Source organism: Salmo salar, chromosome 22 (assembly GCF_965601325.2).
Source record: "Salmo salar chromosome 22, fSalSal1, whole genome shotgun sequence".
NCBI classification, from domain to species: domain Eukaryota; kingdom Metazoa; phylum Chordata; class Actinopteri; order Salmoniformes; family Salmonidae; genus Salmo; species Salmo salar.
In genome coordinates, this window is record NC_138312.1 from 46,523,132 (window position 1) to 46,536,500 (window position 13,369).

Here is a 13,369-nt window from a genome sequence, read left to right on the forward strand (position 1 = left end):
TTCCAGGGCCAGTGGTTAGTAGACCAGCGGTTTATAGACCAGCGACGAGCGCTGGAGAGAGGGAGCTGGAACAGGTGTGACATTTGCTTTATAACCTGTTAGTTCATATGCCTTTACACCGTGATATATAGGCCTAAGGCTGAGAAAACAAGAAGACAGTGACAAAATAAATTCAACCACACCTTTGTTTCATCACAAAACCAGAGAGCACATCTGTAACCAAATATGTGCACAAATTTGGAGAAATAAGCTTTTTGTGCATATGGAAAATGTTTCTGAACATTTAGATTCGATTGGAAGCAGTCATTTTGCTCATCGTTTGCCATCAGTTCATCTCGCCAAACTATTTTGTTGGGCATGCATGGTGGCGTTCCAACTTCCCTTTCGTCATTGTATGGTGGGTTATGTTTGTCTGTAAAATGTATTACAACGAATTATTGATATAATAACCATCATATTAAAGTAAACTTGGAGTCACGCGATGATATGTGTGGTCATCCCACTACGACTCGGAAAACCATGCAGTTTATTAGGCTACAGATTAAATTAATTCTGTTGAACTTCACTGGGTGGTGAAAGTGCATGGTGATCTTGATGCTCCATTCCAATACATTTCGAGGGTCTTATTCTGGTGACATGATGATCGATGCTTGACTGCAGTTCGACAAATAAAAATATTATCGCTTTTATTCATAATCTCATCATGTAGACTAGCCTACTGTATATGCTAACTGTTGGCTAGAGCGCATGTGCCAGGAGGAGGCACATTTGCTATTTAACGCAAATTTGTGTGACAAAACTATCGCTAGATTTGAAAATGCGATGGAAACACATTGAACTTTAGATGTTTGTTCAGTAAGCCTATATGAAAACTTAAGCGTTAAAGTACATGTTGTGTGCACTACCTTGACAGGCACTGATTTTTATCCACAATAAATCAGTTTTGTGGAAACACCACTGGTGGGAAAGAAGTTTGTTCAGACCCATTATAAACACAATATTACCAAAGAAAGAGACTCAAGTTCATATCAATGACTTTGAAGGTTAGTCTTTTTGCCAACAAGGTTGACATTAGCAACAATGCACATATAACAAAAAGTTGTCAAAATATTTTACAGAATTTAAGCAGACACATTTACACTTAATAGCACAAAAGCTTTCTGAATCACAAAGAAAACTAAACATTTATTCAAAAACATATACAAAAACTATTAAAGCACTTAAAATGCTTTAATTTATTAAATATATATGCATGTATTTTTTATTTTTTTTAAGTCAGTCAAACTGTAGTCATTCACTTTATGTCGAGGCTTTAGTACTGTAAAATAAACAATAATTGCATTCCGAAGTAGGTACTTAGTTATTATTGGTACTTAAGCTCTCTGAACAAGCATATGAACGCAACATGGTACAATTTCAACGATTTTACTGAGTTACAGTTCATATAAGGAAATCATTCAATTGAAATAAATTTGTCCCTAATCGATGGATTTCATGACTGGGCAGGGGTGCAGCCACGGGTGGGCCTGGGAGGGCATCGGCCCACACACTTGAGGAACCAGGTCCCACCAAATCAGAATGAGTTTTCCCCACACAAGGGCTTTATTACAAAAATAAATACTCCACAGTTTCATCAGTTGTCTAGGTGGCTGGTCTCAGACAATCCCGCAGGTGAAGAAGCTGGATGTGGAGGTCCTGGGCTGGTGTGGTTCTATGTGGTCTGCAGTTGTGAGGCCAGTTAGAAGTACTACCAAATTCTTTAAAATGAAGTATAGTAAAGAAATTAACATTACATTATTTGGCAAAAGCTCTGGTGAACATTCCTGCGGTCAGCATGCCAATTGTACACTCCCTCAAAACTTGAGACATTGTGTTGTGACAAAACTTCACATTTTAGTGGCCTTTTATTGTCACCAGCACAAGGTGCACCTGTGTAATGATCATGCTGTTTAATCAGCTTCTTGATGTCAGATGGATGGATTATCTTGGCAAAGGAGAAATGCTCACTAACAGATGTAACCAAATATGTGCACAAAATTGGAGAAATAAGCTTTTTGTGCATATGGAAAACGTATGGGATCTTTTATTTCACCTCATGAAACATGGGACCAACACGTTTATATTTTTGTTCAGTATAATATCATTTTGAAATTAGGGATAAGTATCGGAATTAACAAATACTAACAATACCAATTCTTACACAATAAAACTACATTGAGATTCATAGGATTCTAAAATGTTTTATTCCATCTGGATTTGCATTATGGAGCGATAGAAGGTATTGGATTTAACGATTAACAATATTGTTTATAATACCGATTCTTACACAATCTATATTGTTGGCTCATAAGAGCATCTTTATTTAAATGTTGACATCTTACCTTAACATCTTACCCAAGCATTGATATGAGCATAACAACTCCCATGAACTGGGTAAACAGGAGGACAGGGGTGAGGAACGACCACACAGGCCACAGTGCTATATTAAAACTGGGGAGAAGAAAAAACAAATGTGCTTGAGACCAAGATCATTCTGATTACCATTGGAGAGATTGTAAAATAGTCTTACAACTTACTAACCGAAAGCATTATGTAATTAGCTAGAAATTAACTCTAAAACCCTTATCAGTAGGGTTTTCAGCGGTTAGCTTCACCCACAGTTGGCTGCGTGTGAGCTACAATTCCAGCGCTGTGTTTTAACGTTTAGAAGCGTCAATAATCATTGTTTGCATATGCCCCTTTATCTTTCATATCAACGAGAAAGAACCTTCCAAATAAAAAAGATACACTTTCTGTAGCAGCTTTACACAGATCCACAAGCTGTGCGTGCCTCCAGTTGACGAACTACACTTCCTCCACAGTTACGCTCACACACAGGTGTTCGGAGCACCCTAGATAGGCGGTTGCCTGTGCTAATTAACTATGTCTTCTGTTTGTCTTCCGTAAACAAGCACTGTAACCTGGAGATATTGCCATGTGGGAACACTATCCCTCAACCTATTAAAAGGTGTGTAACGTAACCTTTTGTTTTTTGAAAATGATTAATCACTGACATGAAAGTTACGTTCCTTATCTTTCCAAAACCGTACCGCAAGCAATGTGTTTTAAAGTTCAGAACGAGCGCCGGGGGTCTTAACAAAACTCCACCGGTCAGAAGATACTATTGTCAATATGCGCTAAAAGGTACAGTGCTTTCAGAAAGTATTCATACTCCTTGACTTATTTTCAATGGTGTGTTGAGGACATAAAATAACAAGTAAATTATATTAGAAAACCAAACATCACATGCATCATAAACAAATTATTAAAGTCAATCAAAACAATTGCACACCTTGTTGAACTCATTTCTCAGCAGGGTTTTAAACTGCCCTTGTAATTCCAAAAATGTGGAGTGTTTAAACTAAAACCAGATTTACCTAGTTCAGTGGAGACTACAGAAAGAGTTAACCAACCCTGTGAACGGGTTTGGTATTTCATGTTCTTACAATTTAACAATGAAGTTAGGTAAGTCGGAAGCTTAGAGCATTGTAAACAAAAAGGCAGCAATGAAGTGATCTACGGGATTTTAAAGAGGACTGGCTAACCTATTGATATGGGATGCAGTGATGCGTATTAAGACATCACTTGTGATAAAGCAAAGGCTGCTATGGTAGACTGCATCCAAAGGTTTAAGAGTAGTGGCTATTAAGAGTTATGTTACAGCCGGAATAAAAATATTTATTAAACTGATTTTTTTCTCTACCATCTACACACAAAATCTCAGATGTCTTATTTTACCAGGTGACAAAGTTTTTTTACTATAATGACAAAATTAAAACATGTTTATAGACATTTTTTGAAAATGAAATACAGAAATATCTAATTTACCTAAGTGTTCACACCCCTGAGTCAATCAATAAATGTTAGAATCACTTTTGGCAGCGATTACAGCCGTGAGTCTTTCTGGATAAGTCTAAGAGCTTTGCACACCTGGATTGTACAATATTTTTACATTATTATTTCAAAAAATTATTCAAGCTCTTTGAGACTTATCCAGAAAGACTCACTGCTGTAATCGCTGAAAAAAGTGATTCTAACATTTATTGACAGCCATTTTCAATTCTCGCATTAGATTTTCAAGCTGATTTAAGTAAAAAATGTAACTAGGCCACGAAGGAACATTCATTGTCGTTTTGGTAAGCAACTCCAGCGTATATTTGGCCTTGTGTTTTAGATAGTCCTGCTGGAAGGTGAATGTCTGCCAGTGTCTCTTGGAAACAGACTGAACCAGGTTTTCTAGGATTTGCCTGTGCTTAGCTCTATTCCGTTTCTTTTTATCCCCCCCAAAAAACTCCCTAGTCCTTGCAGATGAAAAGCATACCCATAACATGATGCAGCCACCACCATACTTGAAAATATGAAGAGTGGTACTCAGTGATGTGTTGTATTGGATTTGCCCCAAACCTAACGCTTTGTTTTCATAACATGAAGCTAATTTCTTTGCCACATTTTTGACAGTTTTACTTTAGTGGCTTATTGCAAACAGGATGCATGTTTTGGAATATTTTATTCTGTACAGGCTTCCATCTTTTCACTCTGTCATTTAAGATAGTATTGTGAAGTAACTACAATGTTGTTGATCCATCCTCAGTTTTCTCCTATCACAGCCATTAAACTCTAACTGTTTTAAAATCCCCATTGGTCTCATTGTGAAATCCCTCATACATTCCTCTCTGGCAACTGATTTAGGAAGGATGCCTGTATCTTTACAGTGACTGGGTGTATTGATACACCATCCAAAGTGTAATTAATAACTTCACTATGCTCAAAGAGATATTCAATGTCTGCTTTATTATTATTTTTACCCATCTACCAATAGGTGCCGCCCTTAGCGAGGCATTGGAAAACCTCCCTGATCTTTGTGGTTGAATCTGTCTTTGAAATTCACTTCTCGACTGAGGGATCTTACAGATTATCTGTATGTGTGGAATAAATAGACGAAGTAGTCATTCAAAAATCATGTTAACTTATACAATTTTTCCTGAATTTATTTAGGCTTGCCATAACAAAGGGGTTGAATACTTATTACTAAAGACATTTCAGCTTTCCATTTTGTATTAATTTGTAAAAATGTCAAAAAAATGATTCCACTTCAACAATATAGGGTATTGTGTCTAGACCAGTGACGCATAATCTCAATTTAATACATTTTCAATTTAGGCTGTAACAACATGAGGAAAAGTCGAGGGGCGTGTGAATACTTTCTGAAGGCACTGTAGTTAGCGTCTATGAATGGGTTAGCATGTATCCATGTATTACCTGCATGACGCTGCGAGGAAGGCTGCTGTGGTGATAGGGGGAATAGCAGGGTACTCATGATCATAGTGCTGTATTCCCTTAAACCACTCCAGGTATACGATGCAAAACATGGCCAAAGCTAGGCATATTCCCAGCAGTATCACACCAACATTGAACCACCAGCTGGAAAACAAAACAAAGCACATAAGCAGCAAATACATGACAGGAACTTGTGGTTTGGTTCTTTCATGAAATGCCATCATAAATACTTTTCTGTAAGCAGATAATAGATAATCCTGCATGAATAAAAGCCTGCCTAACCAAAAAGGAACAAATACGCACAATATTTGGTACTTTTCCAATTACAGTGACCAATCTACCCTTTAGTAACCTAAGACCAAACAGAATGTTGGTTATTTTCTGGCCAGTGGAATTCACTTCAATAGGAGCGATTCAAGACTACAATCCAGAGATAAAATTATCCATTCTGGATCCAGGCTGACGACCCCTTTTGATTACTAAATCACAGATGACCTACTGCAAAGACCTATACACACACACACACACACACTTGTCCCCTTTTATCTTCAATTTAGCTGGATTAGTTTGAGTACAAAAAGGTTTTCTCATCACTACAACACCTTCTAATATCGCCATTCTCCGTGATGACGCGGAGGAAGTCAAAATAGTAAGTCAATCCGACAGAAGCCACAATCCAGAAGACGGAATGGCGGTTGATCCGAGGAAGTGGTTTGGCATCTTTCTCTTCTTGACCTGCAAGTTTGAGACAAAATTCCATGGTCATTGGGAATGCAGTAGGCCTGGTCCTACATCATCACTTGTTCACAATGAGTAGGTTTTTCATTTCAAAAGAAACACAAAAGGCCTAGAGACAGTGTGTGATTATTTGCTCCCACACAGTTGAATGTTTTGGGATTTGTTGAAGGGTGCTACACAATCTAGCTAGGCCTATGTATGACGATAGCCTAGGCTACAGCCTACTAATCAGCATCACTGAGTTAAATACTGAATATTGTCTTCATGCCAAAGACCTGGTCACCACTAATGCAACAAGGCAAAAGTGTACAAAGAGGCTATGAAACCTGATAGAATTTACACCAGAATATGAGAACAGAAGGTGCCCAATCCGCCACACCTTTTAAGATTCAATACATTTCAGGATTAAACTGCCCCTCATGCTATAAGCGTACTTTTTGAAAAGCCTATTTATTAATCTCTAATTTACAAACATTTACTCTACTCTTTAAAAGGTAATTTAATAGTATAAAAAAGGAGTAAATATTTCACAATAATTTAGCAAAAAATATTGTCAGCGTAAAAGAATAGCCTGGACTGGATCATCCAGCCAGCCAATGATTGGTCTGCTGTTTCTTTTAAGGGGGCACTCCGACGAGTTAAGCGCAAATACAGTAAATGGAACATAATTCCCTTTTTATGCCCTTTTCTCTCTACGCTTATTCTGACCTTGAACTTAAGAATGAGAATAGCATGCTACGGGCCTCCCGAGTGGCGCAGCTGTTTAAGGCACTGCATCGCAGTGCTAGAAGCATCACTACAGATCCGGGTTTGATCCCATCTGTCACAGCCGGCCGCGACACCCATGAGGCGGCACACAATTGGCCCAGCATCGTCCTGGTTAGGGGAGGGTTTATCCTTGACCGTTTGCGTTCTAGTGACTCCTTGTGGCGGCCGGGCGCATGCATGCTAACTTTGGTCGCAAGGGTATGGTGTTTCCTCCGACACATTGGTCCGGCTGGCTTCCGGGTTAAGCAAGCAGTGTGTCAAGAAGCAGTGCGGCTTGGCGGGGTCGTGTTTCGGAGGATGCATGGCTCTCGACCTTCGCTTCTTCCGAGTCCTTACGGGAGTTGCAGCGATGGGACAAGACTGAACCTACCAATTGGATATCACAAAATTGGGGAGAAAAAGGGGTCAAAAGTAATACAAAAAAATTATTTATAATAATGATAATATATATTTTTTAAGAATAGCATGCTATTCGTTTGGGGTGGAGATCAAAGAAATGAATGTGTGGTGGAGGTATGTCTACAGACACACCATATTCTGACATTGACCTAATTCCCTCATAATTCCACTACCTTTATATGCGATGAAAAAGGTTGAGCTTGTCGGTGGAACAAAATCTACTTAATTTTTTTATGATGGAAATAATACCATTCTCTATGCACTGTCATTTACAAATTGATAAGACCTACTGTACCACTATTGATAAGTGCTAGGTAAATCAGTAAGCCGTTTGGCTAAGGGGACTGTAAATATAAATGAATTGTTTTACATCTACCCCTGGAGACATATGTGAAACCAGTCATATGGTAGCAAAATGAAGCATACCAACACATCACCTTTTCCACAGTGAAATTAATGAAATGCTGGCTTTATAATTTGCATGGATGAAATTTGGAGACCCAAGCTATAGTTTTTTTTTTTTCACCTTTATTTAACCAGGTAGGCCAGTTGAGAACAAGTTCTCATTTACAACTGCGACCTGGCCAAGATTAAGCAAAGAAGTGCAGCACAAACAACAGAGTTACACATTGGATAAACAAATATACAGTCAATAACACAATAGAAAAATCTATATACAGTGTGTGCAAATGTAGTAAGATTAGGGAGGTAAGGCAATAAATAGGCCATAGTGGCGAAATAATTACAATTTAGCAATTAAGCACTGGAGTGATAGATGTGCAGAAAATGAATGTGCAAGTAGAGATACTGGGGTGCAAAGGAGCAAAAAAATAAATAACAATATGGGGATGAGGTAGTTGGGTGGGCTATTTACAGATGGGCTGTGTACAGGTGCAATGATCGGTAAGCTGCTCTGACAGCTGATGCTTAAAGTTAGTGAGGAAGATATGAGTCTCCAGCTTCAGTGATTTTTGCAATTCTTTCCAGTCATTGGCAGCAGAGAACTGGAAAGAAAGGCAGCCAATGGAGGAGTTGGCTTTGGGGATAGCCAGTGAAATATACCTGCTGGAGCGCATGCTACGGGTGGGTCCTGCTATGGTGACCAGTGACCTGAGATAAGGCGCGGCTTTACCTAGAAAATACTTACACATGACCTGGAGCCAGTGGGTTTGGCGACAAATATGAAGCGAGGGCCAGCCAACGAGAGCATACAGGTCGCAGTGGTGGGTAGTATATGGGGCTTTGGTGACAAAACAGATGGCACTGTGATAGACTGCATCCAGTTTGCTGAGTGGAGAGTTGGAGGATATTTTGTAAATGGCATCGCTGAAGTCAAGGATGGGTTGGATAGTCAGTTTTACGAAGGTATGTTTGGCAGCATGAGTGAAGGATGCTTTGTTGCGAAATAAGAAGCCGATTCTAGATTTAACTTTGGATTAGAGATGCTTAATGTGAGTCTGGAAGGAGAGTTTACAGTCTAGACAGACACCTAGGTATTTGTAGTTGTCCACATATTCTAAGTCAGAGCCGTCCAGAGTACTGATGCTAGACGGGCGGGCAGGTGCGGGCAGCGATCAGTTGAAGAGCATGCATTTAGTTTTACTTGCATTTAAGAGCAGTTGGAGGCCACGGAAGGAGTGTTGTATGGCACATTTGAGAAACCAAGGCTGTTGAGTCTGCCGATAAGAATGCGGTAATTGACAGAGTCGAAAGCCTTGGCCAGGTCGATGAAGATGGCTGCACAGTATTGTCTTTTATCGATGGTGGTTATGCTATCGTTTAGGATCTTGAGCGTGGCTGAGGTGCACTCATGACCAGCTCGGAAACCAGATTGCATAGCGGAGAAGGTACGGTGGGATTCGAAATGGTCGTTGATCTGTTTGTTAACTTGGCTTTTGAAGATTTTAGAAAGGCAGGGCAGGATAGATATAGGTCTATAACAGTTTGGGTCTAGAGTGTCTCCCCTTTGAAGAGGGGGATGACCGCGGCAGCTTTCCAATCTTTAGGGATCTCAGACTATACGAAAGAGAGCTTGAACAGGCTAGTAATAGGGGTTGCAACAATTGCGGCGGATCATTTTAGAAAGAGGGTCCAGATTGTCTAGCTCAGCTGATTTGTAGGGGTCCAGATTTAGCTGATGTTCAGAAAGAGCTGCAATCTGGATTTGGGTGAAGGAGAAATGGGGGAAGGTTGGGCAAGTTGCTGTGGGGGGTGCAGGGCTGTTGACCGGGGTAGGGGTAGCCAGGTGGAAAGCATGGCCAGCCGTAGAAAAATGCTTATTGAAATTCTCAACTATCGTAGATTTATCGGTGGTGACAGTGTTTTCTAGCCTCAGTGCAGTGAGCAGCTGGGAGAAGGTGCTCTTATTCTCTATGGACTTTAGTGTCCCAGAACTTTTTTGATGTTGAGGTCTGTCCTCTTTTTTTTCTTCTTCTTCTTATTTTTTTGTCCCAGAACTTTGATTTCTTTAGCCATGCATAAATTACAGTATAGTGCCAAACCTACCGAGTTGACTTCTAGAATGTTTTAATTATATGCCCAGACTTTTCACTGTATTTTTGTATCGTGTTAAATATTAGCCACTATCGGTAGCCACCGTCAGTTATAACCACATACATTTATAATTGTCACTGACTTTAGTGTTAGTTTCTATAATTCCATTACATAATTTAACTTTCTTTCCTGTCACGTTCCTGTGGTTGTTCCTGATGATCGTGAGCAAAAGTAGATCATAGACTAACGTATTACACGTTTACAAATATTTGGGGCATGTAGCCTATTTGAATCATTATGGAACGCAGACCATATGTAGCAGTTTAAACCTGGAGCACTATTCATGACGACTGGATCGTTGTCATCACAGTTCCGTGATTAGTGAGGATTGTTAGGGCAGCTTTATAGGACTACTGTTCAACCCCTATTGTACACTTTTCTCAACTTCCAATATTTCATGGATTAAACAATTGCAACTTTCAGGATGAATCAAACAAGTATTTTTGATTCACCAATATATTTTGTGCATTAAGGCTCTCCCAAAAATATACAAGATAGTATTTTTCAATCTACCAATTGATGCTGAAAAGAAGACCAATATGTGTGTATTTACATGGCTTTCTTTCATTGATCCCTAATATTCTGAACCGTTCTCTCCATATATTCTACGGAGTCTGTCGAGAAAATTCTAACTAAAAAAGGTACACCAAATTGAAATGGATGGCTTTAGATAAATGTACTTAAAACACTACTGAATAAAAACTCCATGAGAGTTGAATTCAATTTATTCAGCGCAAGCAAGGGACCCACACCTGCAAATCCCATTACGCACTTGCATAAGGTAAGTCTGAAGAGGGAAGAAGGGACCAATACTGGGAACAGCAGGAAATTGGCAGAAGTTGATGTTTGTTTGAATCCGATGGCTTGTCGAGTGGAGATGAGTGAGGATTGGATTACAGTGGCGAATGCAAAAGGAAATAAGAGAAGTAAAGTGGTAGTGGAATCTAGTAAATCCAAACCTAGTTATGATTATTTTTCAGTCGGAGTAAGGGTTTTGGATCAATGTTGTTACCTGGGAGATCCGATTGAAGTCTCTATAAACAGGTGACATAGTGTTGATCAGAGTAACGAGAAGTGGGCTTATTTTCATTTTTTGTGTATCTATGAGACAGAAGGAGTGTGCTCTGGGCCTCAAGAAAATATATCAGATTGGAATGTGTCGCGTGTGAATCTTCGAAGCAGGGCGCCTATCAAGGGTGTTTTCTCTGGGGTGGCACTAGAAGTAAAAGCAAAGGATATACGTGAAGAATTGCATCAAGTGTTTGATGCACACCGACTGACCCGCATGGTCCATTCTATTGTTTTTTGATGAAGAGTCTCTCCCTTCTCACATGTATTTGGGTTTTATGAGATACCATGTGAGAGCCTTTGTGCCCAAACCCATGAAGTGTTAGAAATGCCAAATATTTGGTAATGTGTCAACTGTATGTAGACAGGAGAGGTATCGCGTGCCAGCTGAGCCTAAATGCTGCAATTGTGGTCGTGGAACATGTTAGGGTGAAGGAGACTGAGGTGGTAAGTATAAGGGCTTTCCCGCATGTCTCCTATGCGGAGGTGGCGAGAAGAATGGAAGAAAGGAGTGAAGTTGAAGAACTAATGGTAGTAGGAGTAGAGACATTAGATAATATTCCTTGTCAACAGAGGGATCCTGACATTTTATTGCATTGGTTATCAACTACACAGCGCAAACAATGAGGAAATCGGAAATAGGCATCATTGTGAGTACGGCTACGTTTTTTGGGGGGAACTCAGCGATTTTACAGCAGAGGAATTACAAGTAATCCTGTTGATGAATGCTCCATCCTCACAGGCACCTGAGCCTGTTTAGGGATGTGATGTGAACTGATTGAAGGGGTGTGATGGATTTTGATGAATTTTTTGTATATTGTCGGGTCACCCCCCCTCTTCCTGCAATGGAATATTTTTTGTTTCAATACCCCGTACAGTAGGGGGCGGCAATACACCAATAGGTGTAGTCTGACAAAATCTTAAAGAAGAAGGTAAGTCTGAATACCAACTACTGAGAAGTGCTTAGGAAAAATGTACATTTCCTAAGTCTGAAACAGTCACATCAGTTTACGGAGACACTGGGTTAAGTCTCCAGTACAGAAGTATAGTCTGAAACTACCGTGTTGTTGCAGTGTTGACACAGCTTTTGAAAACAATCAACAATCATGAATCAGTGGCATGCTGCCCAGTTTAAACCCAAAAGTTAAGACAAGTGTTCTGTTGTCAAATCTGCCTACTGGACCTCCTGTTTGATGGCACAATGTTGGCTATATCAGCCCATACTTCATGTGCCAGCTGTATAATAAATGCAGGCAGAAATGTAGCTACCGTTACATTTGAGAGAAATCACTAACGTCAGCTGACGATAACTAGAGGATTTTCCTTACAGTTCTGTAGAGGCGTATTGCCTCAACTTTAGCAAGTTAACTTTATATTAATAGCAATAAGAAATTGAATAAGCAACTACACAGACCAAATATGTTATTTACGTCTCATTCATTGATACGTTTACTATTTTTGAAATTCAGTTCTTTGTGCTAGCAACTGAGGGCAGCAAACGAATTTTCATAGCTCAAGTATACCGTTGACTTACTCTTTTCGTTGCTGTCACCTGCTGAAACCCCTTGCATGAGAAGTTCAGCGTCTTTCTTAAATCTATTTCGTAGATTTACGAATTGACTATCAGCAAGCATGTTTGATATCAGGGTGTTGGTCTTAGCTGACTGGCTAGCTTGCTGTGGTTTCCTGGTCCCTCGTCCACTGACTTCTTCTTATTATTCGGTGCTTAACGGCGGTTGGCATCTAATATAATGTTACATTATCGCCACCAACTGGACCGGATAATACAATCCATTACACTTTGTGATACAAAAATAGGAAAAACGAAATTAAAAATGACCCTGCGAACGATTAACCCTACACTCATTAAAAAAAGCACCACCACATTCCACTATTTTAACCCCATCTAAATCCTACACACCAGGCGATGGGACACACCATTCAACACCCCCTGTAATGCAGCAGTAAAATCTCGTAACCCGAAGTACTTTGCTGCTGCCGCCGCAAAAACAAATATTTTCTGTGATTTGCATTCCATTCCTACGGTACAGTTGATAACCATGGCAATGAACGCTAAAAAGCCAACTTTACTGAATCACATTAAATTCGTAGGCCCTGTACTGTACTGGCAAAAAGTATACTGCTCACCAGGAGCCTCTCAGGATCCCTCCCCCTTGACTCATATTCCTGTACTTTCTTCACTGCCTCAGCATGACACTTTCTGTACAACTCTGACCCTGGCAACCTAAATCTGCCTCTCTTGCACCGGATACTTCTGATCAGGGATGTCACTAGAGATTCATGGATGGGGGGCTAAGCCTCTTTTAGGGGGTCTGGGCATACTCCACCAGAATTTTTTTTAAAGCCCCCAAACGTCTTTGCATCATGTATTTTTTGAGTAACAACGGGTGTAAAATCTATCAAAATAAGGTTAGTTTTGGTCAAGGTTGGCTAAAAGTATACCTGTCTCATAGTTTGTGTTAGACACTGATCTAATATGACTTACTTAAATTATATCCAAATAAAG

The 13,369-nt window shown here is 39.8% G+C and overlaps 1 protein-coding gene across 2 annotated transcripts; it reads right to left on the reverse strand.

The window, feature by feature from the left end:
* Positions 1–1,035: 1,035 nt before the first annotated feature.
* On the reverse strand, positions 1,036–12,570 carry tm128 (Transmembrane protein 128). 2 transcript variants are annotated; one of them, NM_001140847.1, is given in 5 exon segments: positions 1,036–1,757; positions 2,382–2,490; positions 5,299–5,460; positions 5,919–6,051; positions 12,377–12,522. In NM_001140847.1, coding segments are annotated over 4 exon segments (495 nt in total). In that variant the 5' UTR covers positions 12,477–12,522; the 3' UTR covers positions 1,036–1,757; positions 2,382–2,390.
* Positions 12,571–13,369: the final 799 nt, after the last annotated feature.